General features: G+C 35.8%; 2 protein-coding genes across 4 annotated transcripts in view; one reads left to right on the forward strand and one right to left on the reverse strand.

Annotated features, from left to right (window-relative positions):
* Positions 1-9,245, forward strand: part of LOC121383337 — a 32,504-nt gene extending 23,259 nt beyond the window's left edge. For 2 of the 3 annotated variants that reach the window (XM_041513304.1, XM_041513313.1), the window contains 2 exons: positions 529-662; positions 4,121-5,261. In XM_041513304.1, the coding sequence (XP_041369238.1) occupies positions 529-662; positions 4,121-4,228 (242 nt within the window). In that variant the 3' untranslated portion in view covers positions 4,229-5,261. Of the gene's footprint in view, positions 1-528; positions 663-4,120; positions 5,262-8,739 lie in introns of those variants that run through there. The other variant, XM_041513322.1, reaches the window with a different exon arrangement.
* A 1,485-nt stretch (positions 9,246-10,730) lies between these two features.
* Positions 10,731-24,712, reverse strand: part of LOC121383352 (ras GTPase-activating protein 1-like) — a 66,353-nt gene continuing 52,371 nt past the window's right edge. Inside the window, exons 20-25 of the mRNA XM_041513333.1 lie at positions 23,190-23,276; positions 22,972-23,039; positions 19,092-19,180; positions 17,074-17,151; positions 13,208-13,330; positions 10,731-12,976 (exon numbers count right to left, since the gene is read on the reverse strand). Coding sequence (XP_041369267.1) covers positions 12,902-12,976; positions 13,208-13,330; positions 17,074-17,151; positions 19,092-19,180; positions 22,972-23,039; positions 23,190-23,276 — 520 coding nt within the window. The 3' untranslated portion in view covers positions 10,731-12,901. The remainder of the gene's footprint in view (positions 12,977-13,207; positions 13,331-17,073; positions 17,152-19,091; positions 19,181-22,971; positions 23,040-23,189; positions 23,277-24,712) is intronic.

Raw genomic sequence — 24,712 nt, forward strand, 5'->3', positions numbered from 1 at the left:
GTATGAGTAATCCTTCTAATCACGAATAAGTAATTTCAGCGTCTCCCATGTGTTTTGAAACAGCGTATAAATGCTTCTCAATGCTTTACAGCCATATTGAAGAGTGGTACATTCCAACTTAGTGAGATTTTTGTATTTTTCAGTTGCTTGGTAACTATTTTGGAAAAATGGCGCGTATTCGCCGTTTCCTAATCTATCTAAAATGTCCACTGTTCTAAATTAACTTAGATTAAATATGCACGTAGGCTACATATTCATTTTTATGCTAAGAGTGTGTGGGAAATTTAGTTAAAACTAAGAAATATGTAAAAACAATTTCTACATCTAATATGTACGTAGGCTACATATTCACATTTATGCTAAGCGTGGGTAGGAATTTTAGTTAAAACTAAGAAATATATAAAAACAATTTCTACATCTAAAATGTACGAAGGCTACATGTTCACGTTTATGCTAAGAGTGGGTAGGAATTGTAGTTAAAACTAAGAAAAACATGTATGTAAAAGTCATTTCTACATTTATTTATAGGTCTAATAACCGGAACATCCATTGCAGCAGTACTTATTGTTGGTACAGCTATCCTCGTCACTGTGGTGTGTGTCGTCCGGCATCGATTTTCGAAGTCGAGAACGGTTTCATTGTCCAATCAACCAGCAAATGCAGTAAGTGTTGCAGAACGAACTATATTTAGCTTAAAGTATTTTTATCGTTGAACATTACGTTGTATGACACCCTTCTGTTCAGATTCTTGCAACACTTACCTCTAGCTATATACATGAATGAGATATGCCGAGTTCGTGAGATAACAAAGATCAAGATAACGAGGTATGACTGAATATATCGGGTTAATACCCTCCACTGCAAACCCCCACCCTACCCCACACCCAAAAAACCCCCAACAAATAAACAACAACACAAAAACAACAAACAAACTGAAAACCCCCAAACAACAACAGCAACAACAAACCAACCACTCGAGTCCCACTTTTTGAAGTTGACCAGCGAAAAACAATATGCATACCTGTAACAAAGATCACGATCTCACGCAACGCTACTATAATCTCACACTTTAATTTTTTTTTTAAAGTTTATAATCGTGATTTATATTTTAGAGCTAAATGAAATTATATTGTGATTATGCAGGCACTTTAACATATTTGATCACTATTAAAATGACCAATCCGGAAGCTCAAAGACCCTGCTACAAATGGGAGTCAACAAAGAAACTATAAAAAAAAACCCACGCCACCATGAACTACACTATGCTACATAGAAAGTAAACATTTCATCATCTGAGTTAATAATGGTACTCTCAAATTACTGCCTGAAAATAATCGAAGCACCTTTAATGCTAAGGGAAGTGGAGGCTTTGTGTACTTGTAGTTTTCTATGAGGTACCAGCCATAATCAAGTGAGGGATATCTAGTTTGACACATCTGAGTAGAAAGTACATTGATGTCTTGATGTCTTGATGTTACGAGTGTTCTGGTTTAGATGAATGCCAAGTGTTGCCTTTCGTTTTCTCACTGTCCACTAGCAAATCCAGGTTTCTAGGCATTTGTTGTGTTGACCGTATACTATATACTTGAATCCGTCATCATAACAGGAAGATTGAAGGAAATCTTTTATTTAACGACGCACTCCACACATTTTATTTACGGTTATATGGCGTCAGACATATGGTTAAGGACCACACAGATATTGAGAGAGGAAACCCGCTGTCGCCACTTCATGGGCTACTCTTTTCGATTAGCAGCAAGGGATCTTTTATATGTACCATCTCACAGACAGGGTAGTACATACCACGGCTTTGAAATACCAGTCGTGGTGCACAGCCTGGAACGAGAAATAGCCCAAATGGGCTCACCGATGGGGTTCGATCCCAGACCGACCGCGCATCGAGCGAGCGCTACAGGAAGAGTGAAGGAAAGTGTTTTCAAAACCTGCAGACATCCTCGCCCAACACTGAGATATACCCCCGTTTTTAAACACTAAGACACATGTTTGACTGCTATAGCCATTATAGCCAATTTAAATCATAATTTACTTACATTTTATGGTTTAGATATTTCGGTACATTCGAAGTGTTTTTGGTCATCTTGAGTGTTTTTAATATCACAAAATGCATTTGTCATATTTTTAAAAACGCACGTGTTTTAGTCTATATTCATGGGCGGATCCAAGGGGGGGGGGGACCAGGGGGACGCGTCCCCCCCAAAAAAAAATTGTTCAAGTGCCCTCAAAATGTCCAAGTGCCCTTTTTGTTTGTAGAATTTTTTTTTTTTTAAGTAAACAATAATTATATTGTAGATAAATGAAATCAAGATTTTCGTGTACATGCGCAAGCTTGCAGATATGTGTCTGTGTTATTGAGTCTCAATGGGGCCCCATTGAGGTTCTAACGCGAGTGACGCCAATTTACTTCATTATTGCTAGTATATTATGACGTAGAACTGTAGGAATTCATATTAATTGTAAATATCAAAACTTGTAGTAAGGTGCCCTTTTGACGAGTCAATGTGCCCTTCTTTTTTGGTCCCCCCCCTAAAAATATTTCCTGGATCCGCCCATGATATTTAGAGGGTATTTCACCATTTCAAAGTGACAGACTCATGATTCACTCAATTGTAACTTACTAAACTTAGTGTTAATTTTCACGGGTTGAAACTAGGGTCCGTCCCTTTAGTTTTACGCAGCCAATAATCTTTTTTTTCAGGATGAAATGCACTTCTATTTCTTCGAGTGTTACCCCCCCAAAGTTTCATAGTTTCCTTTTATTATTATTATTTAGCTCCGTTGACTTTCTCGGAGAAAGTCCAGAATTGAATACTCTATAGGGTTACAGTCGAGGGACAAAAAGAAAGAGGGAAATATCCACGTATTGGATATAAAAATAAACAAAAAACACTGGGTCTGAACAAAGTAAGCGATCTTACAGACCCCCACAGAGCCATAGTCAAAATCAATAAAAAAAATCACCACACGCAAGTTGTTTTTGATTGGTCCATAATATCTGGTGCTCGACCCGAATTATTTGCTTTTAAAACTAAAATGACATTCGTACATGGGACGTGTGGTGGTTTTTATTGATTCAGTAACAGCGAAAAAATTATTACCGAATGGATTAGTACTTCTTTTTTTTGGAGTGGAATTCGTAATAACAGGTGAGAAAATCGACCGTGACCATACGATCCACGGGGCCACCCATTTCTGAAAAATGTCAATGTCCTGCATTGTTTTTCGAGCTATTCAACTTTTAAAAAAAGTGAGACTTTTTTCTTTCTACATAAAAAAGTCCTACTTTTTACAGATGAATTGTGGAAAATATAAGCATGTACATGTAAGACATTTTGTACAAAACAAGTTTGTTTCATTGTTTAAGGGTCCCAGTCGAGGCATGGGATTTTTAATCGAGATACCGACTCCAAACCCTGAGTGAGTGCTCCGCAAGGCTCAATGGGTAGGTGTAAACCACTTGCACCGACCAGTGATCCATAACTGGTTCAACAAAGGCCATGGTTTGTGCTATCCTGCTTGTGGGAAGCGCAAATAAAAGATCCCTTGCTGCCTGTCGTAAAAAGAGTAACCTATGTGGCGACAGCGGGTTTCCTCTAAAAACAGTGTCAGAATGACCATATGTTTGACGTCCAATAGCCGATGATAAGATAAAAAATCAATGTGCTCTAGCGGCGTCGTTAAATAAAACAAACTTTTTTTTTTGTATTTTTTTGTTTAAGGGTAACAAGATTTTTACTGTGACACACTGCTCACTTTCAAATAAATCTAGAAATTATGGGGGACAATAATTCAAACAAGTATAGAAATACATTAATGCTTGAAAATATAATAGTGGGATATTCGATCATCATTTTCATTAAAAACCTTTGATTTATTTATGTTAATTTTGTATCATACAATTTTAAACATAAGCTATGTAACGAAGTGAACATTCTACCATCATTCTGAGCAAAGTTTTAATGCTGTTACATACTTTTTACGCTATTCAGTTTCAAAAAGTGGGACATTTTCTTTTAAAGAATCACCTGACATATAATTATACACTAATGACCAAAATGTTTGATAAATATAATCATAATGGACATTGTTTTTTCCCCCTCAGGTATCCATCGAGAGTCTGGTGTCTGCAAGACGCTGGTACCCGGACTACAATTCCACATCACAGCACTCTGATCTCATGACAGGCAATCCTGTGTACAACATTGAGTAACAAATACAGTGACATGTCGATATTACTTCGCCTGCCATGCGGGGAGCCAATACAAAGTCTTCAGAGTTCCTACAGATATAAAATAAAACTAAAGCATATTATAGCAAAATAATGTGGACATCGGTATATTCCATAAACAAATGGAAAATGAACATTTAGATTACACTTCAAGTGAGTTGGTTTGACAATATGGATATACCATAGTTGGGTACCTTAATCCACTAATTGTTCACTTTGTGGATACTATTACTAAGCTCAAATTTACTAGGGCACGAAGGCATCCCGCCTCCAAATAGTTTTAAAAGTGTCTTTTTTTATATAAATCACTGGAGAAGGAAATGTTTTATTTAATGACGCACTCAACACATTTTATTTACGGTTATATGGCGTCGGACATATGGTTAAGGACCACACAGATATTGAGGAACAGGGTAGTACATACCATGACCTTTGATATACCAGTCGTGGTGTATATACATAAACTGTGCAAATAGATATAGAGCTGTATTTGGGCAAAATGTGCTAACCTGTGATTTTTTTTTTCCCCATGTATTTTCACCATAATACCCTAAAAATTAGTTGTAATCGATCGATGTAAAAATGTGTAGCCATTAGTTTACAACCCTATATAGCTGTTTGGTAGTAATGTTAATATCAATAAATGTTGTCATCCAGATTCGTGTATTTTTGTTTAATTCGGGAAAAAGCCAGCCTGCCTCCCCCCTACAAAATGGGAGCCTGAACACCTATGAATAAAAAGCATGGTAAAGCAACTGGTACGTGGTTCTGTCTATGTATCCCATACATGGACCCGCATGCACCAAAGACATGTTTGTTCTGGGTGAACAATGGTTGCTCAACAAAAACATTTGTCATTAACGGTCCTCAGTTTTCTTCAGCAAATGACGCCCATGAACAACACCACTAGAGCACACTGATTTATTTATCATTGGCTATTGGATGCCAAACACTTGGTAATTCTGGACCGGCTATCGGTCTACAGGCTGGTAGGTACTGGATTTTTAATCCAGATACCACCGACTCCAAGGCTCAATGGGTAGGTGTAAACCACTTGCACAGACCAGTGATCCATAACTGGTTCAACAAAGGCCATGGTTTGTGCTATCCTGCCTGTCGGAAGTGCAAATAAAAGATCCCTTGCTGCCTGTCGTAAATAGAGTAGCCTATGTGGCGACAATGTGTTTCCTCTAAAAAACAGTGTTCAGAATGACCATATGTTTGACGTCCAATAGCCGATGATAAGATAAGAAATCAATGTGCTCTAGTGGCGTCGTTAAATAAAACAAACTTTTTACTTTGGTAATTCTGACACATGGTCTTTGAGAGGAAACCCGATGTTTTTCCATTAGTAGCAATGGATATTTTATGTACTGCTATAAAGGATCACACAGATAGCAACAAGAAATAATGACTGCATCAAAAATCAATTGATATCGTCAGAAGTTGACTGGGAACATATAGGCAGCATATTCAACACTACATACATTCAATCCCACATTACAACTTGATATGAAATACAGACATTACTACGCTAGTAGTGAATTAAATGTGGTCTACAATTTGATGTTCCCATATTTATTTCCATCAGTATATGCACCATCCCAGACAGGATTACTCCTAATACCATGGAATTTGATATACTAGTCATGGCGGACTGGCTAGACGGAGTAAATGGTGTGTCATATTGGAAAATAACCACTACCAGTAAATGTTTACAATAAAACCCTAGAAGTTGAATTGAACATGTAACATTCTGTCATTATTTCTTGTTGCTATCTGTGATCCTTTACTTCTTTCCGACAGTATAATATATTGTTCAGCCATGTGGAGGATTTGTCCCAGCTAGCTGAAGTAGTGACATCATAACAAACAACGATCTTGTTTAGAAAAGTATTTTTCTTTTGGAATACATATACATGTACATACATAAACTTATAATATTACCCACACAGACTAAGTCTAAGTATGACAAATATTATGCACTTTAGGTATTCAGGTGAAGTAAATGAACAGTTATCAGATAAAAAAAATAAAATAATAAAAACATTTAAGAGATTTAAATCACAGTTAATGCACATGCTTGGACCACAAATACCTCCTTTGCTTTAAAAGGGAGGAGGGGAGGGGGAAGCAAAAAAAAGAGAGAAAAAGTTTATTGTTTGACTTGTCCGTTACTTGTAATTATTCCTTTATTCCTGACAGTATCAGGCTATTTCAATTTGATATATAGCAGGTTTTTGTAGGCCATATCTGTCACTTGAATTCTTACATGCAGAGCTGCATGGACTGTGACTTGAATCATACACTATGTGTACTTTCCTCTTCAGCTAACACCAACTCCCACAAGCCCGAGTTGCAAACACTGTAAACAGTTTGGCTATAAATGAACAAAGTAATTTTTCTTAGTTATGACTATATCAATAACAAACTTATAGAATATGATGCCTAACCTGCTGGCTGATAAAGTGTTTTTCACAACAAATTAAATATTTAATATTTGTTGAACAACAAAAGAAACACAAATACCTTAATATATATATATCTATATCTATATCTGTGTATGTATGAATGTATTCCATGATAAAAGAAAGAAAGAAATGTTTTATTTAACGACACACTCAACACATTTTATTTACGGTTATATGGCGTCAGACATATGGTTAAGGACCACACAGATTTTGAGAGGAAACCCGGTGTCGCCACTACATGAACTACTCTTTCTGATTAGCAGTAAGGGATCTTTTATTTGCGCTTCCCACAGGCAGGATAGCACAAACCATGGCCTTTGTTGAACCAGTTATGGATCACTGGTCGGGGCAAGTGGTCTACACTTACCCATTGAGCCTTGCGGAGCACTCACTCAGGGTTTGGAGTCGGTATTTGGATTAAAAATCCCATGCCTCGACTGGGATCCGAACCCAGTACCTACCAGCCTGTAGACCGATGGCCTACCACGACACCGGTCCCTATGCATGTATGGATGTATGGATGCATGTGTATATATTTATTTTTATTCCATGATAAAATTAATTCAGTAAAAGATGGGCCTACAATGTTCACAAGATGTCGATACAGTGAAACCCATCTAAACCAGACACCCTCCAGAGCCAAGTAAGTCCAGTTTTTAGAAGTTTCCATTTTAGAGACGTTCTATTTAGTATTGAGATTTAAAAAGGGAACGTGAAAAATGTCTGGTTTTGAGGAAATTCGGGCTTTGAGAGGGTCCGGTTTTGAGAAGTTTCACTGAACTTTTAAATAAATTAAAAATGTTTTTTAATATTTGTGTTTGTTTTGTTGTTCAATATACTTTGTGACACTAAGTTATTCAGTATGTCAATTGTCCATACACCTCTGCTGTTATTATATCCATTACAATTAGTAGTACAAAGCTTTACTTTCACTGGCTAACAATGAACACTTTTGACTAGTCTGCACCCATTGGTCCCTACATCTTGGTCTTCTTACCCAATCGGGTTTACGCCGTCTCACAACCTAATCTGAATGGTGTGGTTCTGATAACTACATATATAATTCCCTCCAGATTAAACACAATTTTATATTCAACAAAAATATCCTTGTTACCTGTTAAAAACAGGCAAATTATTTTAACTACAATATACCAGTACACCAGTGCCTGTACTTTTTAAGCTTACCTTTACACTATGATATCTTAAAACCGTCACAGGGAATAGCATGTATCATTGTGATAGCTTATGACAGTTTTATGAAATTGTAGCACCAAGAGGGCAGGATTTAGCTCAGTCGGTTGAGTGCTCGCTCGAGGTGCTTGCATCGCAGGATCGAACCACCTCTGTGGATCCATTTAGCTGATAAGATTTTTTTCTCGTTCCAACCAGTGGACCACAACTGGACAAAGGCCGTGGTATGTGTTTTCCTGTTTGTGGAGAAGATGTAACAATTTGGTTGTCTGTTTTTGTTGATTTTTAAAAGAAAGAATACCTTTATGTAATGTATGCTACTGTATGGTGTATTTCACATTTGTTTAACAACACCACTTGGGCACATTGATTTATTAATCATCGGCTATTGGATGTCAAACATTTGGTAATTCTAAAATATAGTCTTAGAGAGGAAACCTGCTACATTTTTCCATTAGTAGCAAGGGATCTTTTATATGCACCAGTCTGAACGAGAAATGGCCCAACAGGGATCGATCCTAGACTGACTGCACATCAGGCAGGCACTTTACCAGTGGGCTACGTCCTGCCCTGTCAACTTTCAAATGCTTGGCTCATCTCTTCTTTGGACAGTGAATAGCCAGTTTCCCCATCCAGCTGATATCACGGACCAAACTACCTCATCTGTATTGGTGGTGTATTACACAATGGCTCTAGTTCGTTACCAAATTGAAATTATGTGAGAAATGTAATTTTTTATGACTTTAATTTTTAGCTATACACTGTATATAGTTTACTTGTATATATTTTACTTCATTCATTATAATGACCACAAGCATTCTTGGGTTTTAGATCAGATCTGTTTGGAAAGGAGAGAATAGCTGTTTCATGACACCTCAGCACATTTTAAACTATGAGCAATAAGTGTTATGTGTTCAATAGAGAAAGGAAATCTGCTGCCACACACAGGTTACTCGTACCGAGAAACAGCATGAGATCTTTTATATGCAATAAGGAACCACTGTCCGAGTACACTTTTTTTTAGATTTAAGCTACATTATATATTAATATATATTATTTTAAAACATTATGTAACAAAGAGTTTTGTGTCAATCAACCCACAAATATGTGCATTCAGGTAGAACACAATGATAATGAAAGCATGGAATGACACAATGAACATAGGCCCCTATTGGACATGAAAGAGAATGGAAAACAGAGACAGCATCTGTGTAGTTCTTTCATTATTATTCTTTTACATCAATAGTAATAAAAAAAAAAAAAGTCTGTGTTGTTTAATGACACCACTGGAGCACATTAATTAATCATCGACTATTGGATGTCAAACATTTGGTAATTCTGACACGTAGTCATAAGAGGAAACCCGCTACATTTTTCCTAATGCAGTAAGGGATCTTTTATATGCAACATCCCAGACAGGATAGCACAAACCATGGCCTTTGATATACCAGTTGTGGTGCACTGGCTGGAATGAGAAATAGCCCAATGGGCCCACCGACAAGGATTGATCCCAAACCGACTGCGCATCAAGCGAGAGCGCTTTACCACTGGACTAACATCCCGCCCCCTCAATAGTAATAAATTCACCTTTTAGAAATGTAGATAATTTTTGGTATTTAGTTGATGGTAACTGAAAAATTTAAGGAAATTTTAATATGTTTGAAAGTTGTAGATAATAAAAAAATATATGAACAAACACACATACACGGAAACACACACACACATGCGCCCACACGCGCACCCACACACACGCATGTATGCCTGTTGTCAGTTATGAAGCTGTTGAATGACTCATTATGCTAATATTATTATATTATAATATATATATATATTATATACATGTATACAAATGAACTGGGAATCCAATTTTAAATAGATTAGTGTTTTATAAAACAGTAATAATGTACTGGTGTTTTCTTTTTAATAATGTTCGGTTTCTTAATTTTCGGTTTTAACCCTGAATTTATAAATTCTGGATATTTTAATAACTTACTCATATATATCTTATGGTAAATCAAGTATATACATGTAGATGCAATGATAATAGGGATCTAAAGTCATGAAAATTAAATCTTATATCCATAGACATAATAAGAAATGCACTACCTCAATTAAAACATAGCTAAAATATATTTACTTTAATAATCAACTGACGTTTAAACCCCAAATATAATACTGAAGTGTAAAAAAGTTAAATTTATTTATTCCAAGACACAGGGATAGGTATATTTATATTATATTTTATAATACTTGAAAAATCCCTAACATTTGTAAGTGCATATAGAGATTTATAATCATGGTGCGGAATCAAAGATCTCCCTTGCCTAACATACCTCTGGCAGATTATATGAAGGTCAACGACAGTCACTTTTCGCATCCTTGTTTTGGGTTCGTACACAATAAATATAGCATATCTTACCATAATTTCACTTTGAATCCATATTTTGTAAAAGGTACAATTTTTTAATCACAAGATTTTTTGAAACTCATTCAGGTGCATAAGTAATGTTCAAACAAAAAAATTTCAATAGCAATTTTGCATTGGAATTTTTCCAGCATTCTTAATACGGAAACATCATGTACACAGTTTATGGTTATTGTAAGGAGATGCAAAGTGACATCATTGGAATACTGACGTCATTCAAATTTAAAATTAGCTATATTATTACAATACTTCGCCACATTAAAATAAAAACTGGTCTACTAACCTTGACCCCTGTAAAATTTCTATAACAAGCCAATAACGCTGTTTACAGGTTGGTATTTTTTAGTTTTTCATAATTCTGGACAAAATATTAATTTTAAGTTTCAAAAGATGAAAGAAATAAAAAGTACCTTTTGTCAAATACAGTATATCATATCCAAAAATTACCGTTGGATATCTTTTATTTACTGTGTACGAAGCCAAAACAAGGGTGCGAAAAGTGACTGTCGTCAACCTTAGTGGTTCCTCATTTCCCAAAGACAGAACAGTCCATACCACTGGTTGGAATGGGAAAAACCTAAGTGCATCATGAGTGACCAATCCTGTGAACCACAGAACATCAGGTGCCGGCTGTTCAAATGTTAGCATAACCAGTTGTTAACAGAAATTTTCAAAACAAAGGAATGAATCAATACAAATTGTAACTGAAAACATACTGTTGACACTTGATCAGAACAACCAAAGGTATCCATACCAAATCAAATCTATACTTTATTTTGCATTTGTGCCAAAGAGGATTAAACCAAGGTTCATTTAACTATGCTTTGAACAAGTGTGCAGGGTTTCTACCAGAGGGTAAAACGGCCATACCCAAAACATTTGCAGATTTAAAAAAAAAAAGTTAACCTTTTGACAAAATAAATGACTCATATCATTACTGTATGCTTTTCTTAACCCTAACCATAACAGTAACCCATTTTCTTTCTGAGGGAGACCCTCCCTATCCCCTGTTGACTGTGGTTGCATTCAATTCAATAGCGCCATACCCAAAAATGTCTTTGTGGCATAAACACTGCTGAGCTCAGGTGAGTGCTCTATCACTGAGCTACATCCCCTCCCCGTCTGTTTTAAAATCTAGTCCGATGATGACAACATGCCTGAAACTTACTTTAAACTGAATCATCACCGGGAACTACATATTGGGGAATGTCCGAGTAACTCTCCATTCCTGAAACAAAATAGAGACGAGCCCACTAGGGCCGAGGGTCATTATTATTCAGGAATGGAGAGTTACGAGGATATTCCCCTACTTAAAATACACCACTAAATAATAATTTTATGTGAATATACATGTATGTTAGTATGGAGTTTAACACTAATAATTTTGGTGGGTTAATTAAGTAGGGTTTCATCTCTCCATTAATGAAAAATAATGGAGAGTTGAGACAATACTGTGACTTCGCAGGTGTATTTAACTCAAGATCTAAATGCTTTGGAGTGGGCTCATCCAGGCCCCGTGCTTATAAACCTTAAAGTCTAGACTTTAATAAAGTCCAGACTTTAACGTCATAGCAACGCCATTCAAATAGCATTACGTTAAAAGTTTGGACTTTATTAAAGTCTAGACTTTAACTTTTATAAGCACGGGCCCTGTTGTTGTCTGTTAACATTAAAATTCTTGCTTTAATGATCGAATTTCATAAATTGTTTTGGGATGACCGGGTTGACCAAGTTACCAAAACTACACCATTCCTTGGGTTGTCCCTCCTACTGGTTCATTAACGTGTGATCTAGCCACACCAGCATCATGTTAAGATAGCACAGACTACACTGTGAACAGCTTGGACCACGACACCTACAAGAGTTAACACTAGACTGTATTGCTGCAACTGACCTTCATTCAGTGAACTCATTTCCCAGGCACATGTTCAGGAGGTGGGTTTTGGGGGTCTAAAACCCCTCCCTGTTCAAGTATATTTGCTTTTTCAAATACATACATTTTGCAGGGAAGCATGTCTTGGTGCTCCTGTAAAATTCACTTGCCATAGTCTAGACACCCTCCTTCTAAAATTCATCCACATGCGCTGGTTTTCTGTCAGTTTTAACATAGGAATAATTTTACAACATATCACTAACCAACAATGAAGTCTTTTCATCTTACTGATATCAAATGTGGAATTTTCTTTTGACTGAAATGACCGAGTCAGATGATCTTTTGATGATTTCATAGCAGACTGAACCAGCAGTCTGTTTTTGATTGTTGTTAAGCACTATTATTTTTGGACGTTCTTCCATTACAAATGTCCCATCCGGCCAGCACTTGCTTTCACCATGAGACTATCTATCCCATGATTCACCGCTTGGCTATACATGCATCCTTATATTGTCAGCATGTCTACTGTGACATCACTTTCATTCCGAGAAAAGACAATGCATCAGAAACATCACAACAGATGTGTACAATTTGCAGTATTTCTGCGTAACGACATTTGCATGTACATGTATACTCGGCTAAGTGAGTTGACTGTGCGTATCACATTCTATGTTGCCAGACTGCCATTACTGTTGTCACGTGTCCCCCATGTAGACCTTCTTGTGCTTTGTTAACATTTCCGTCACAGACACCAACTTACGCAGTGAAGGCTGAAAGAGAACACAAATTTCAACATAAGACGAAATATAACAATGAACTGATGATTTGTTACTCTCCCATGGAAAATACAATTAATATTGTCTCACAAAGAAAAGAAAAAGTGTGTTTAAGTGGAAGATTAGGTTACAGGATGGAAGAAAAATGAGAACTCATTTAGGTGTTATTTGTAAGGGTGATGAAAATTATTTAACATCATTTCCTAGTGAAAGACACTGGCCAACCTGTTCTTCAACGAGAGCCCGCAGATCTTCAAGATGCGATGAACACAGACGGTGGATTGTAGCCAGATCTCGGGATGGATCCAAAACTGAGTCTGCATCAACAGTGGAATTCTCAGGAACATTCTGCAATACACCAGCATGGTTAAAATCTATAACAGCAAACGGCTATCCTATCCACTGCATGAATATAGATGTGTGCATATAACAAAGTTATAACAACTCCATGATTTTGCAGACATGATACCAAAATTGCTCAATGTCTCAACTTGGATGGCACAAGCCAGATTATATTTAGCTGAGACAGGTAACCCTGGAATTTCCCTGTACATCCGATGCAAACTTCCGCTTTGCTTCCACCATCGCCTAAGCACTGGCAAAGCCAGGTTTTTAAAATATTTTTTTATTAGGGTGATGGTCCCTGGCGTAGCCAAAAAATGTGCCATGCCCCCACCCCAAATACTTATTCCCACCCCCAACACCTTCACCTTTTCTGTTGCTTTATAACACAACTTTTTAAACAGTGTGGTTGGCCCCTTACCAATGTGAGCACCTCTCCCTCTCCCAATAAAAAATCCTGGCTACGTCAGTGGTGACACTAGTAACTAAATCAAACCACCACCCTAATAAATTCTGTTAAATCTGTAAGACAAGCCAGTAAATAAGGTGGAAAGAACAAAAGATGTGATTTTGGGACCTTGTTCTAACGTGCTTGGCATGCTTATAATTTATTCTTTGTTACTATGGGTGAAAATGTATCCTTTGAAGAAAATATCCATTATCAATGATTAAAAGGACAAGCGTGAGTATGCTGTTGAGTGGTGATGATTAAAATTATATATTAAAGATATATTCTTGTTCAGAATATCAGGGTCTGTATAAACAAGACTTTTGTTGTCGTCCTAATGTTTGCAGTAGCCCAAACCATAGTTTACCTTCCAACAATGTCTTAAGTACAAAAGAAAAACAAATTTACGAAGTAAAATGAAAAATAACTGCCACTAACATTAACACACAATCAAAAACACACTGGATTGCCACTGGTATTATAAACAAGAAAATGTATTTAATATGTAATTTTAGTCACCCAAACAACTTTGTTAGTCGGAATCATCTTACAATGGCTGCAAACTCAGGACAGTCCCTTTAATTAATCAATGGACCCTAACACTAACTGTGAAAATATATACATGTATATGGGTCGTTCTCAGAAAAAGTGGTCCACAAGTGTGACATGGAGGGTTAAAAAAAAACTTTTTACAAAGGGCCCATAAATATATATGATTAAAACCATGGCCTTCCAAGAACATATTTTGAGAGAGAAAATGATAGTTGACCCAGTCACTTTTTTACTAGAGTTCATAGTATGTAGTGACTAGCGCAATATTACGGTTGTTACATGGACACCAAACAGTATATACAAAAGAGCAACACTAATTGTTAAATCATTATTTATTACATCAGCTGTGTTCATTGGCTTATTAAATGGTGTGCATTTAACAATTGTATATATACAAATACCAAAAACCAAACAACAACAAATAAACAAACAAAAAACCAAACAAACCCTTCAACTGCTTTCTCAGTTTACTGAATGATGGCCTCAGTTAAAAACATTTTATATACTGTACATTGCCGTGTATTAGCCAACTTTTGAAGTCTAGAAATACTTTCCTAAAGAAGAGAGTCGGCTTATACACGGAGGCAACAAATTGATTCATAAAATTCCGATTGAAAACACTCCCAACCTCGACTTACAAATTTTGATCAGACCCGTACGGCCTTTCACAGCTTATGTACCAATAATTTGTGCACAGTACAAATAAAACACCCCATCATGCAGTATTATGTAGTTTTTTGTTCTTGAATGCATTAATAGTTTGATGAATAATAATAAAAATTACTTGTTTTATTGTCATTTCAATGGTAAAAACGTGTTCCGCCATCTTTGTTTGACACCTCTGTCTATATCATTTTGTAAGCTCTTAGATGATTTAATGTGGAGAAAAAAAACAGCCTAATGAAGACCATTGTTTCAACTCTCTAAATAATATCAATGACTAAGATCATACAACAAAGTGATTACAGATGGGTAAATTGAACAAGCATTCTGATGGTACTGCTAAAACAATACATGTCCACTACCAGTCCCAACATATTTTCTTATATCCTAAGTTCAAGGGCCATAACTCTGTCAAAAATGGGTAAATCACCATAAAAGTCAAACTTGATCTATAACAGTGTATGATAAAGCTATACACAACATTTCAGCTCAATATCTCAAGGCATTGTGGAAAGACAATCCGGAAAACTTATGTGGGATGAGCAGACACAGATGGAGATGAAACCTGTAGTCCACTCTGGTGAAATGAAAAACGCGTAATTTTAGAGTTAATAAAAAACCATGATTATTCCTGCTAACTGGGGGCAGCCATTTTGTTTAGTTTTTGTGACGTCCGGTGGGATAGCTTGGGGCGAAGTGACGTCAGCTCCTGACTATCTCCTGTATGTACAGTGTAAACAAAAGCAGTAATTTTAGACAAGGCGCTTCTCTTTGATCAACCTGACTTGTAAAACAGCATAAATGGCGTAATAATATAATAAACTAACTAAATATATTTCAAGTTGCATTAACGGAACAAAATGGGGTTATAGTATTTTTCTCTGTTTAATAATCTAAAGGAAAAATGTACAAAATTAGACCTATTGATATGCTACGTTGGAGCAAAAACGACAACCCATGATACCCAAGTGATAATTTTCTTTTCTCTGGGACTATGTAATTGGTCAGTTCTGTGGTTTTTGAAGGAAAAGTCTACTTAATCAATAGTTTTACAGAACTATTTACAGTAATAAACCATGTCCATTACAATTTTAGGGGTGACAGGTAATATTCCACAATACCGGTATGTATTTTTGTGTCTAGACAGCGACAATTAATTGGCTCGTCTGGTTACCAATCAAATACACACCTGCCAATCAGGAATCACAGGTAGAAGCAACTAACAGCATAGACCAATTAATTAAGAAAATACTCCTTGTATCATTTCAGTATGTAGGTTAATGCATGGGCAGAACATTGTTAATTGTTTCGACTTCTTGTGTAGCCACTTTGACAATGGTATTTTATTTTGTATTGAAAACTAATATATATAGTGCTGGATATACTTATTGCTGGCTTACTGGGATGTGTATTATTACAGAACATTGCAATGTATGACTATTTATCATCCCGCAAAAACCAGGTAGATTGTGTTTCTCTAGTTCTAAGGCTCATTCCTGACGTTGCGCGTTAAGTATTACGTAACCATCAGCTTGCCAGAGGGCATACTCACTGAGATGGTACAAAATGGCTGCACCCGTTATATATAATAGCCATCACATTTAACCGTTTTATTAATTAACTATACGATTATATGTGTTGATATTAAGCAATAATGTGCATTATATATTGTTGAATATGCATACCAGGCCAAATGCCTTAATTGTCCTCTCCTTTAAAAGTGCAATTTTGCACCAATTGTCTAATATCTTAAAACAGATCCTTTACAAAGTGGAATTGACCCATTCTTGCACACAGAACGGGTTTTTTTTGCAAACAAAAATTGTAATAAATGCAAAACTTGGAAATTGAAAGTAAGTTGGGCCTTCACTTATTTAGTACTGCAATTCTTATTATACTTTAAATTGTCAAAAATAATTAGAATTAATAAAGGGAATGGTCAAGAAGAAAGAAAAAAAAAAAAAAAAAAAAAAAAAAGCTTGATTTTTTAAATGTGTTTTTATTTATTTTTTTAAATTCAATTTATCAAAATCTTTCTTCCAATTATTACAGTTGTTTCATTGACAAAGCTTCAAGCAAAACTTACGGATAGTGCATCCAGAAACATGACCAGTTTTTCCCGGTTTCTCTTGATAAATGGTTTGACAACTTCCATGTAGGCTTCCTGAAATATAACCCAAGTGTTTCAGGTGTGTGCAATATAATATTACATACTCAAGGAAGAACATGTTTCATTTAACAACGCACTCAACACATTTTATTTACGGTTATATGGCGTCAGACATATGGTTAAGGACCACACAGATATTGAGGGATGAAACCTGCTGTCGCCACTTCATGGGCTACTCTTTTTGATGAGCAGCAAGGGATCTTTTATATGCACCATCCCACAGACAGGATAGCACATATTACGACTTTTGATATACCAGTCGTGGTGCACTGGTTGGAACGAGAAATAGTTCAATGGGCTTACATATTCAAATACCCAATAACATTATTGTTTTATGACTTGGACAAAACTGGTTTTTATCTAATAATTTATAAACATGGCAAATGTCATAATGAGAATATGATAAAAAAAACCCCAAAACAACTGGGCATTCTTTCCAATAAAATTTATTTCTGTGGTAATGAAGAGATTTTTTCTTCTTCATATGTTTATTTACCAACAAAAAGCGATCTATCAATCTACTTTGTAAGCCTCTTTACTATTTGATATTTAGATTAAAAACACCCAGAAACAGAATACTTACATGTATATTATTTAAAATAAGCTCCTTAAACTTTCAGTTTAAAAAAAATCAACTATTGGTCATAACAATCAAATTTACATGTAGCTTGCCGTTCTGAGAGAGATTTAGAGACTAACTAATAAGCTATAATGAATGACAAATTATCTGTCCCATGAAAATTAAAGGTGTAAACCCAAGACTTTGGCTTCTAATAAGTTGGTTATTCTCTTTATATTACCCATGGTTTGTCAATTTTAACTGTTTTTTTAAATATAAAAATCTCTCCACTGTTTAAACCTATTCAATCAGCCATTATAATACAAATCCCTACCAACATACATTACACAACATAAAACAAGTGACCTAGTTGGCTAATTTTTACACTACAAAATAATTTTACTGTGACTGCATTAGTAAGTTGAAGTTTGTTTTGTTTAATGACACCACTAGATCATAATTCTTTTTTAATCATCGGCTATTGGATGTCAAACATTTGGTAATTCTGACATATAGTCATCAGACGAAACCCGCTACATTTTTTCCATTAGCAGCAACAGCTCTTTTATAAGCACTTTACCACAGACAGGAAAGCACATACCACGGCCTTTGACCAGCTGTGGTGCACTGGTTGGAATGAGAAAAAATCCCCAATCAGATGAATGGATCCACCGAGGTGGTTTGATCCTGCAATGCAAGCACCTCAGGCGAGCACTGCATTAGAAAGTCATTATTTTGTGTAATGTAATAGCCACTACTTATGTAAATATACCATTTCACATTTATGAAACATTTCAGTCAAAATGTTCAAATACATTTATGCAGGTTGCATATCGTATGTTTAAACTGACATACATGTATTTATGGAAATATTAAATGAAAGTTAAGTTCTGGCTGTAACAAACAACCAACCAACCAACCAATCAAATAACATTACTTTTAGCAAACCAATGTGTTTTTAGAATCAAGATGGAACACTGGGCAATTATGGAGAAAAAATATTTCTCCAAATATTATATCTAGGAATCAAATTCAATTATTAAAAAGCAGTAAAAAATATACTGATGGAAAGAAATAAAGGATCACACAGATAGTAACAAGAAATAATGACTCCATCAAAAATCAATTGATATTGTCCGAAGTTGACTGGGAACATATAGGTAGCACATTCAACACTACAGACATTCAGTCCCACATTACAACTTGGTATGAAATACAGCCATTACTACGCTAGTAGTGAATTAAATTTGGTCTACAATTCAATGTGTTCCCTTATTTCTTTCCATCAGTATAATTTCTGATTTGATTTTGGTTAAGACAGATTTGCAGTTATATTAACTGGATGCTGTAATTACAATAAATATGCGAGTGTTACCTTTGTACCAGATTCGACCAAGTTTGCCAGATTCTGTAAAGATTTCACCACAAGTTTGAGGGTTCTTGCTGCAGTCTCTGATGGGTTTTCTAAAACAACAGAACATTTTAACACTAACTACCAACAAAACAAATCTTTAAACATGTTTACATTAATAAAAATGACAACTGACAAACATAGCTAAGGTGTTTCAAATCTTTACAAAATTCACAGCACATGAGAATGGCAACACCATCTTCCCAACCAACAATCATGAGATTCGATTCAAATGATCTGTTAAAGTTAACCTTTGTTTTGTTTAAGGACACAACTACAGCAAATTGATTTATTGATCATCGGCTATTGGATGTCAAACACTGGGTAATTCTGACATATTGTCTAAGAGAGGAAACATGCTACATTTTTCTATTAGTAGCAAGGGATCTTTTATATGCACCATCCCACAGAAAGGATAGCACATACCTTTGATATACCAGTCAAGGTGCACTAGCTGGAACGGGAAATAGCCCAACGGGCCCACTGATTGATGCTAGGCCGACCTTGCATCAGCAGGCGCTTTACCAGTGGGCTACGTCCCAAACCTTTGATTTAGATGTGGGTTGATAATCAATTGTTTCCTCTCCCTGCTGCCACTGACAAGATGTTTCCAACTAGAGCCTTACAGTTTGTAACCACTAAAATTACATTCTGGTAAGGTCGGTATGCACCAATTTTATGACGTCACTCTATGACGTCGAGGTGTTGTGTCCTATTTTATGTTCTAGTGGGACATAATACTTTGATATAAACCAAGATATTTTAACCGTATGAATTAATAATAATATTAACTAACAAAGAACATTCATGTCTGATCACATTACAAATGATGAGTAAGCATGTTTTGGTTTGAGGTTTGAGGAATCACTGTTGTAATGCAGCCTCTGTACGTTTTTTCCTCCCCTTGTTGCATGCTCCTCAATTCACAATAATTGGCTTCCATAGTTAATGACAGGCCACAGGATTTCAAATTCTATGTGAAAGTTTGTTCACTTCTGTGCCCTGTGATGAGAAACTTAATTCTCATACATGATAATGAGTAATAGACTTTTGATTGTGTCAGTTTGCCGACACACTACAAACATACAAGAAATTATAATTTGTGTAAATTTGGAGGCCTCAGTTAGATACATGAAGGTGCTGCAGTATAACGTGAAGGTTTCACGTTATGATTAAGAAGCAGATTGATGATCGAACTCACAGCTGTCCTAACCATCACATTATTGTGTACTATCTTTCATTAGCAGGCACTGAAAAGAGCAGGGATGGGGCATAGCCCAGTGGTAAAGCGTTTCCTTGTTGCACGATTGGTCAAGGATCGATCCCCTTCGGTGGACCCACTGGGCTATTTCTCGTTCCAGCTAGCACTCCACAACTGGTGTAATAAAGGCAGTGGTATGTACTATCCTGTCTATGGAATGGTGCATATAAAATATCCCTTGCTGCTAATTGAAAAAGAGTAGTCCATGAAGTGGTGACAGTGGATTTCCTCTCTCAATATCTGTGTGGTTCTTAACCATATGTCTCATGCCATATAACCGTAAATAAAATGTGTTGAGTGCGTTGTTTAATAAAACATTTCCTTCCTTACTTCCTGAAAAGAGCAATGTGTCTGGTGAGCCATGTACATGTTTACAGGGCTCAAAGTCAAGAATTTATCACTCACAGTAATAATAAAAGAAATGCTGTGGGTGACAGGGCCCAATGATGGAATTTTGAGTCTGCTGACGGCATTTTTTAAAACTGACTGAAAAGTTATTTTTTCTTTATGTAAAAATTCTTCAATTTATGTCAATAAACAATAACAAATGGAATCATGGACTAGAAGAATACTGTATTATCATATCATGGGCAGCAAGCTAGATAAATAATAGTATTCTATAATCGTTACTGGACCCAAGAATTTACTTATCCACCCCACCCACAACCCTCTTACTTGTAAAATATGTATCAGAAATATACTATATAATATGGTTTTAGCAACCTCTCAAATAGGGCACATTGCCCAAGAAAACTTCTCCATCACCGCTATCAGTGGCCTGAATTGATACAGACATGATTCATAGATTGGCCAAACATCCGTGGGTTTCCTGTGTAACTTGTAAAATGTACCGCTGACATGATATATAGGAGACCAAGCACTTGCAGTCACTCAAAAGACTGTTTTTTGTGTAGCAAGGGATTTTTACAGGCACCATCCTACAGACAGGATAGTACATACCACAGCCTTTGATATACCAGTCATAGTGAACTAGCTGGGATGAGAAATAGCCCAATGGGCCCACCGACAGGAATCGATCCTAAACCGAGCATGCATCAAGAGGGTTTTACCACTGGGCTAGGTTCCGCCCCTGTGGAGAACACAGTCCCATTCTTGAATTACTTGACATATATGGTAACATCCCGGTAACCTGAACAATCATTCTCGACTTATTTCCACGCCTCATTACTAATACTATGTACATGTCGTTTAACTGATAAACTAAGGGCAAACATATATGCCTTTGTGCTTAGGTTTTGTATCAAGAATTCAGGCACCCACCCTTCAAAAGCTAATTCCCCCTCTCTGACAATACTGAAGAAAATCTTAGCATTTGGGCAAAAATAATACGAGACTTTTGGGTAAAACAAGCTGGCCTGAAAACATTTTACTATGTATTTCTATCATTCTATTTACAATAATTATTAATAGTACTTTGTAATCCATGTACAAATGTATAGTGATTCATTTGGAACCCTATATAACTGTTTGCAGGGATTTATCCAGGTGTCCTGTGGGTCTCAACATAGGCCCCTTCTCAAATGAAAATGGCAAGTGCTGAAAATTCCCAAGTTTTATGCTAAAAATTACCAATTTATATAGAGGATAATAAACGAGTTACCAGTTATTATAAAATTTATGTCACGAGTGAAATAATTTTCAGTTGTCACGAGCTTTAGCGAGTGACAAATGAAAATTATTTCACAAGGGACATACATTTGATAATATATTGTTACGAGTTTGTTATTCTATTTATTACCTAAGCTATTTTTTCTCTAAAAGCCTTTATTTTCAACACACATACACATACATGTATTAAAAGAATATAAACTGCTTTACGCACTGTTCTGAGTATTGCTATAACTTTGTAATTTAATCACGTCCATAGATCATTTTCAAAAACAAATGTCCTCTTTATTCTGGTACAAAATCTATAATGAACTGCATTAAAATGACATTTTGTTATAAATTTAACACCAAAAACAGACAGCCGTAAACACAAATTCTTTAAACTACATGACGTCATTGTGTTTGCCAAATCGTGATGACGTCACATTTAGTACCGACAAGGTCATTGGTTTGTAAGCGTCAAATCATCCAATAGTATTGTTCGTTAGACCAATGCATGATAATTTCTCAGTGAGAAATTATGATTTTTATTTTCCCCGTTATGAGTGCCTGTTGGGGTAATAAATATATTTCATTGTGCCTGTTCCAATAAATTATTTCAACAGTGGTGTTCTAAATCATTCACTGGTCTGAAAAAAGAACCCAAGTATGATTTGCTCGTGCTCATTTTCCCAATCTCATCAGAAAAGGGACTCAGGCACAAAATCCTGGATAAATCCATGGTTTGGTAGTAATGCAAATATGAATAAACATAGTTATCCATAGTCGGGCATTTTCGTTTAATTCAGGCTGCCCTCTCACCCCCACCCCCTAAAAATGTCTGCTTATGGCCATATGTATAGTAAAACATAAACATAAGAGAAGAAACCTGCTTCATTTCAGATACTAGCTATATAATCAATGGCATTCTCATATAAATCTTACACAAACAGTAAATAATAAACTCAAACTTACCCAACACCAGATTAAAAAGCTTGGGTGAAAGAATGGCTGGACATATCAAGCGGAGAAAAATAAAACCACTGAAAAAAAGTGGGAAAAAGGAGTTTTCAGACATTTTTAACAATTTATTTAAACATTTAAAGAATAAAAATTATAGTATTCAGATTAAACTGTTAGTTTTTATTCATTTAAGTTGAAATAAAGAGTGATACCCAAAGACTGGCACACACCTGACAACTCTGGTTTTCACAGTCTCGTCATCAGGCCACTTGCTGACAACTTTCTTTTGCAGGCAACTGCACACATATCGTAGCACACTGTAAACATATAAAACATACATTACAACTTTTATTATTTTTAACAATATACATTCAAACTTCGATAACTCGAACTCGAAGGATACAAAATAGTTAAGTGTTTCAGAAGAGTTTGAGTTTTCGAAATTCATAAAGCACACCTTGAAACTGAAACGGCATTGCAGATGGATGATTTCTTTTGATATTGTAAGAAATGTAAAGTGCACTGCCCCCATCTTAAACTGAAAATGTTGCATTTTGAGCTGAATGGTGATTTAATATATAAATGGCAGTTCACCCCATCCCTAGCTGCAGGCATCTTCCGGCACCTATAGCACATTCCTTTTATTTTGTGTATATTTTAAAAGAAGTTCGTAACAAAAGAAAAGAAATGACTTGAAAGTTTGTGGAACGTAACTAACAAAATAAAGTACTGAATGCTGAATAGCACCAAACTATATATAATAATATATTGTTATATATATATGTATGTAAAACAATCAAAATATAAATATTCAAATTAGTTTAAGACGATCCATTCGTTTCAGAGCAAAAACAGTATTAATACCATGTACTGTGTACTAGCAGTGACAACCAAACACAGCCTTTGTTCCGGTCTATCATTCTCTAATTATGTATTAACGAGTCCCTCCGCCATGTACAGTGTACAAGCAGTGACAACTAAACACAGCCTTTGTTACGCTTCGTTGGCAATATATTATTGTGTAATGAACACCTGAATCCACGACAGTCCAAGACAACCCGAGACACCCGCACTTTGCATGGCTGACAATTCATTCTTCTTTAAAATATTACCAGCAACATTGGCTTGATCTATCCACACACTTCGAGTTTTTGTATTGCATTATATAGTAAATATTTGCGGTAGGACCAAAAAATTAGTTTGAAAGATCAAGGTTTTCTAGTTTTTGGAAGTTTGAGATTGTATAGCAATTCAGCCGTGACCATCACTTCAGTTTGAGAGCGATTACAGTTTGGGTTATTGAAATTTGATTGGGTTGAAATGTATAGTGATTACTTGCTACATAAGATATTTATTCAGTACACTGTGTCCACTGAACATCTTGTTTCAAATAACAGTTTTAATCTACTACATGTACTTGCTGCAGATCTCTCACCAATGACTTGAACAATGAATAAATGAATGTTTAACGACACCCCAACACGAACAATACATCAGCTATTGGTGACTTGAACAAATGTCAAGGACAAAGTACATTTTTTTGAATCAAACCTGGTAAAGCAGCTAACTCTACATGGCAACATTTATCTTCTCGTAATCTCATACAAAATAATATGTTTTAGCACCTTGGTCTTTTCACTTCATACCAACTGAATTATCAGATATTTCTAAAAGCTAGTGCAGATACTATTAACCAATTTTCAATACCAAACTTAATTTTTTTTTTTTTTTATGACACCACTAGAGAACATTG

Source organism: Gigantopelta aegis, chromosome 2, assembly GCF_016097555.1.
Source record: "Gigantopelta aegis isolate Gae_Host chromosome 2, Gae_host_genome, whole genome shotgun sequence".
Taxonomy (NCBI): Eukaryota; Metazoa; Mollusca; class Gastropoda; order Neomphalida; family Peltospiridae; genus Gigantopelta; species Gigantopelta aegis.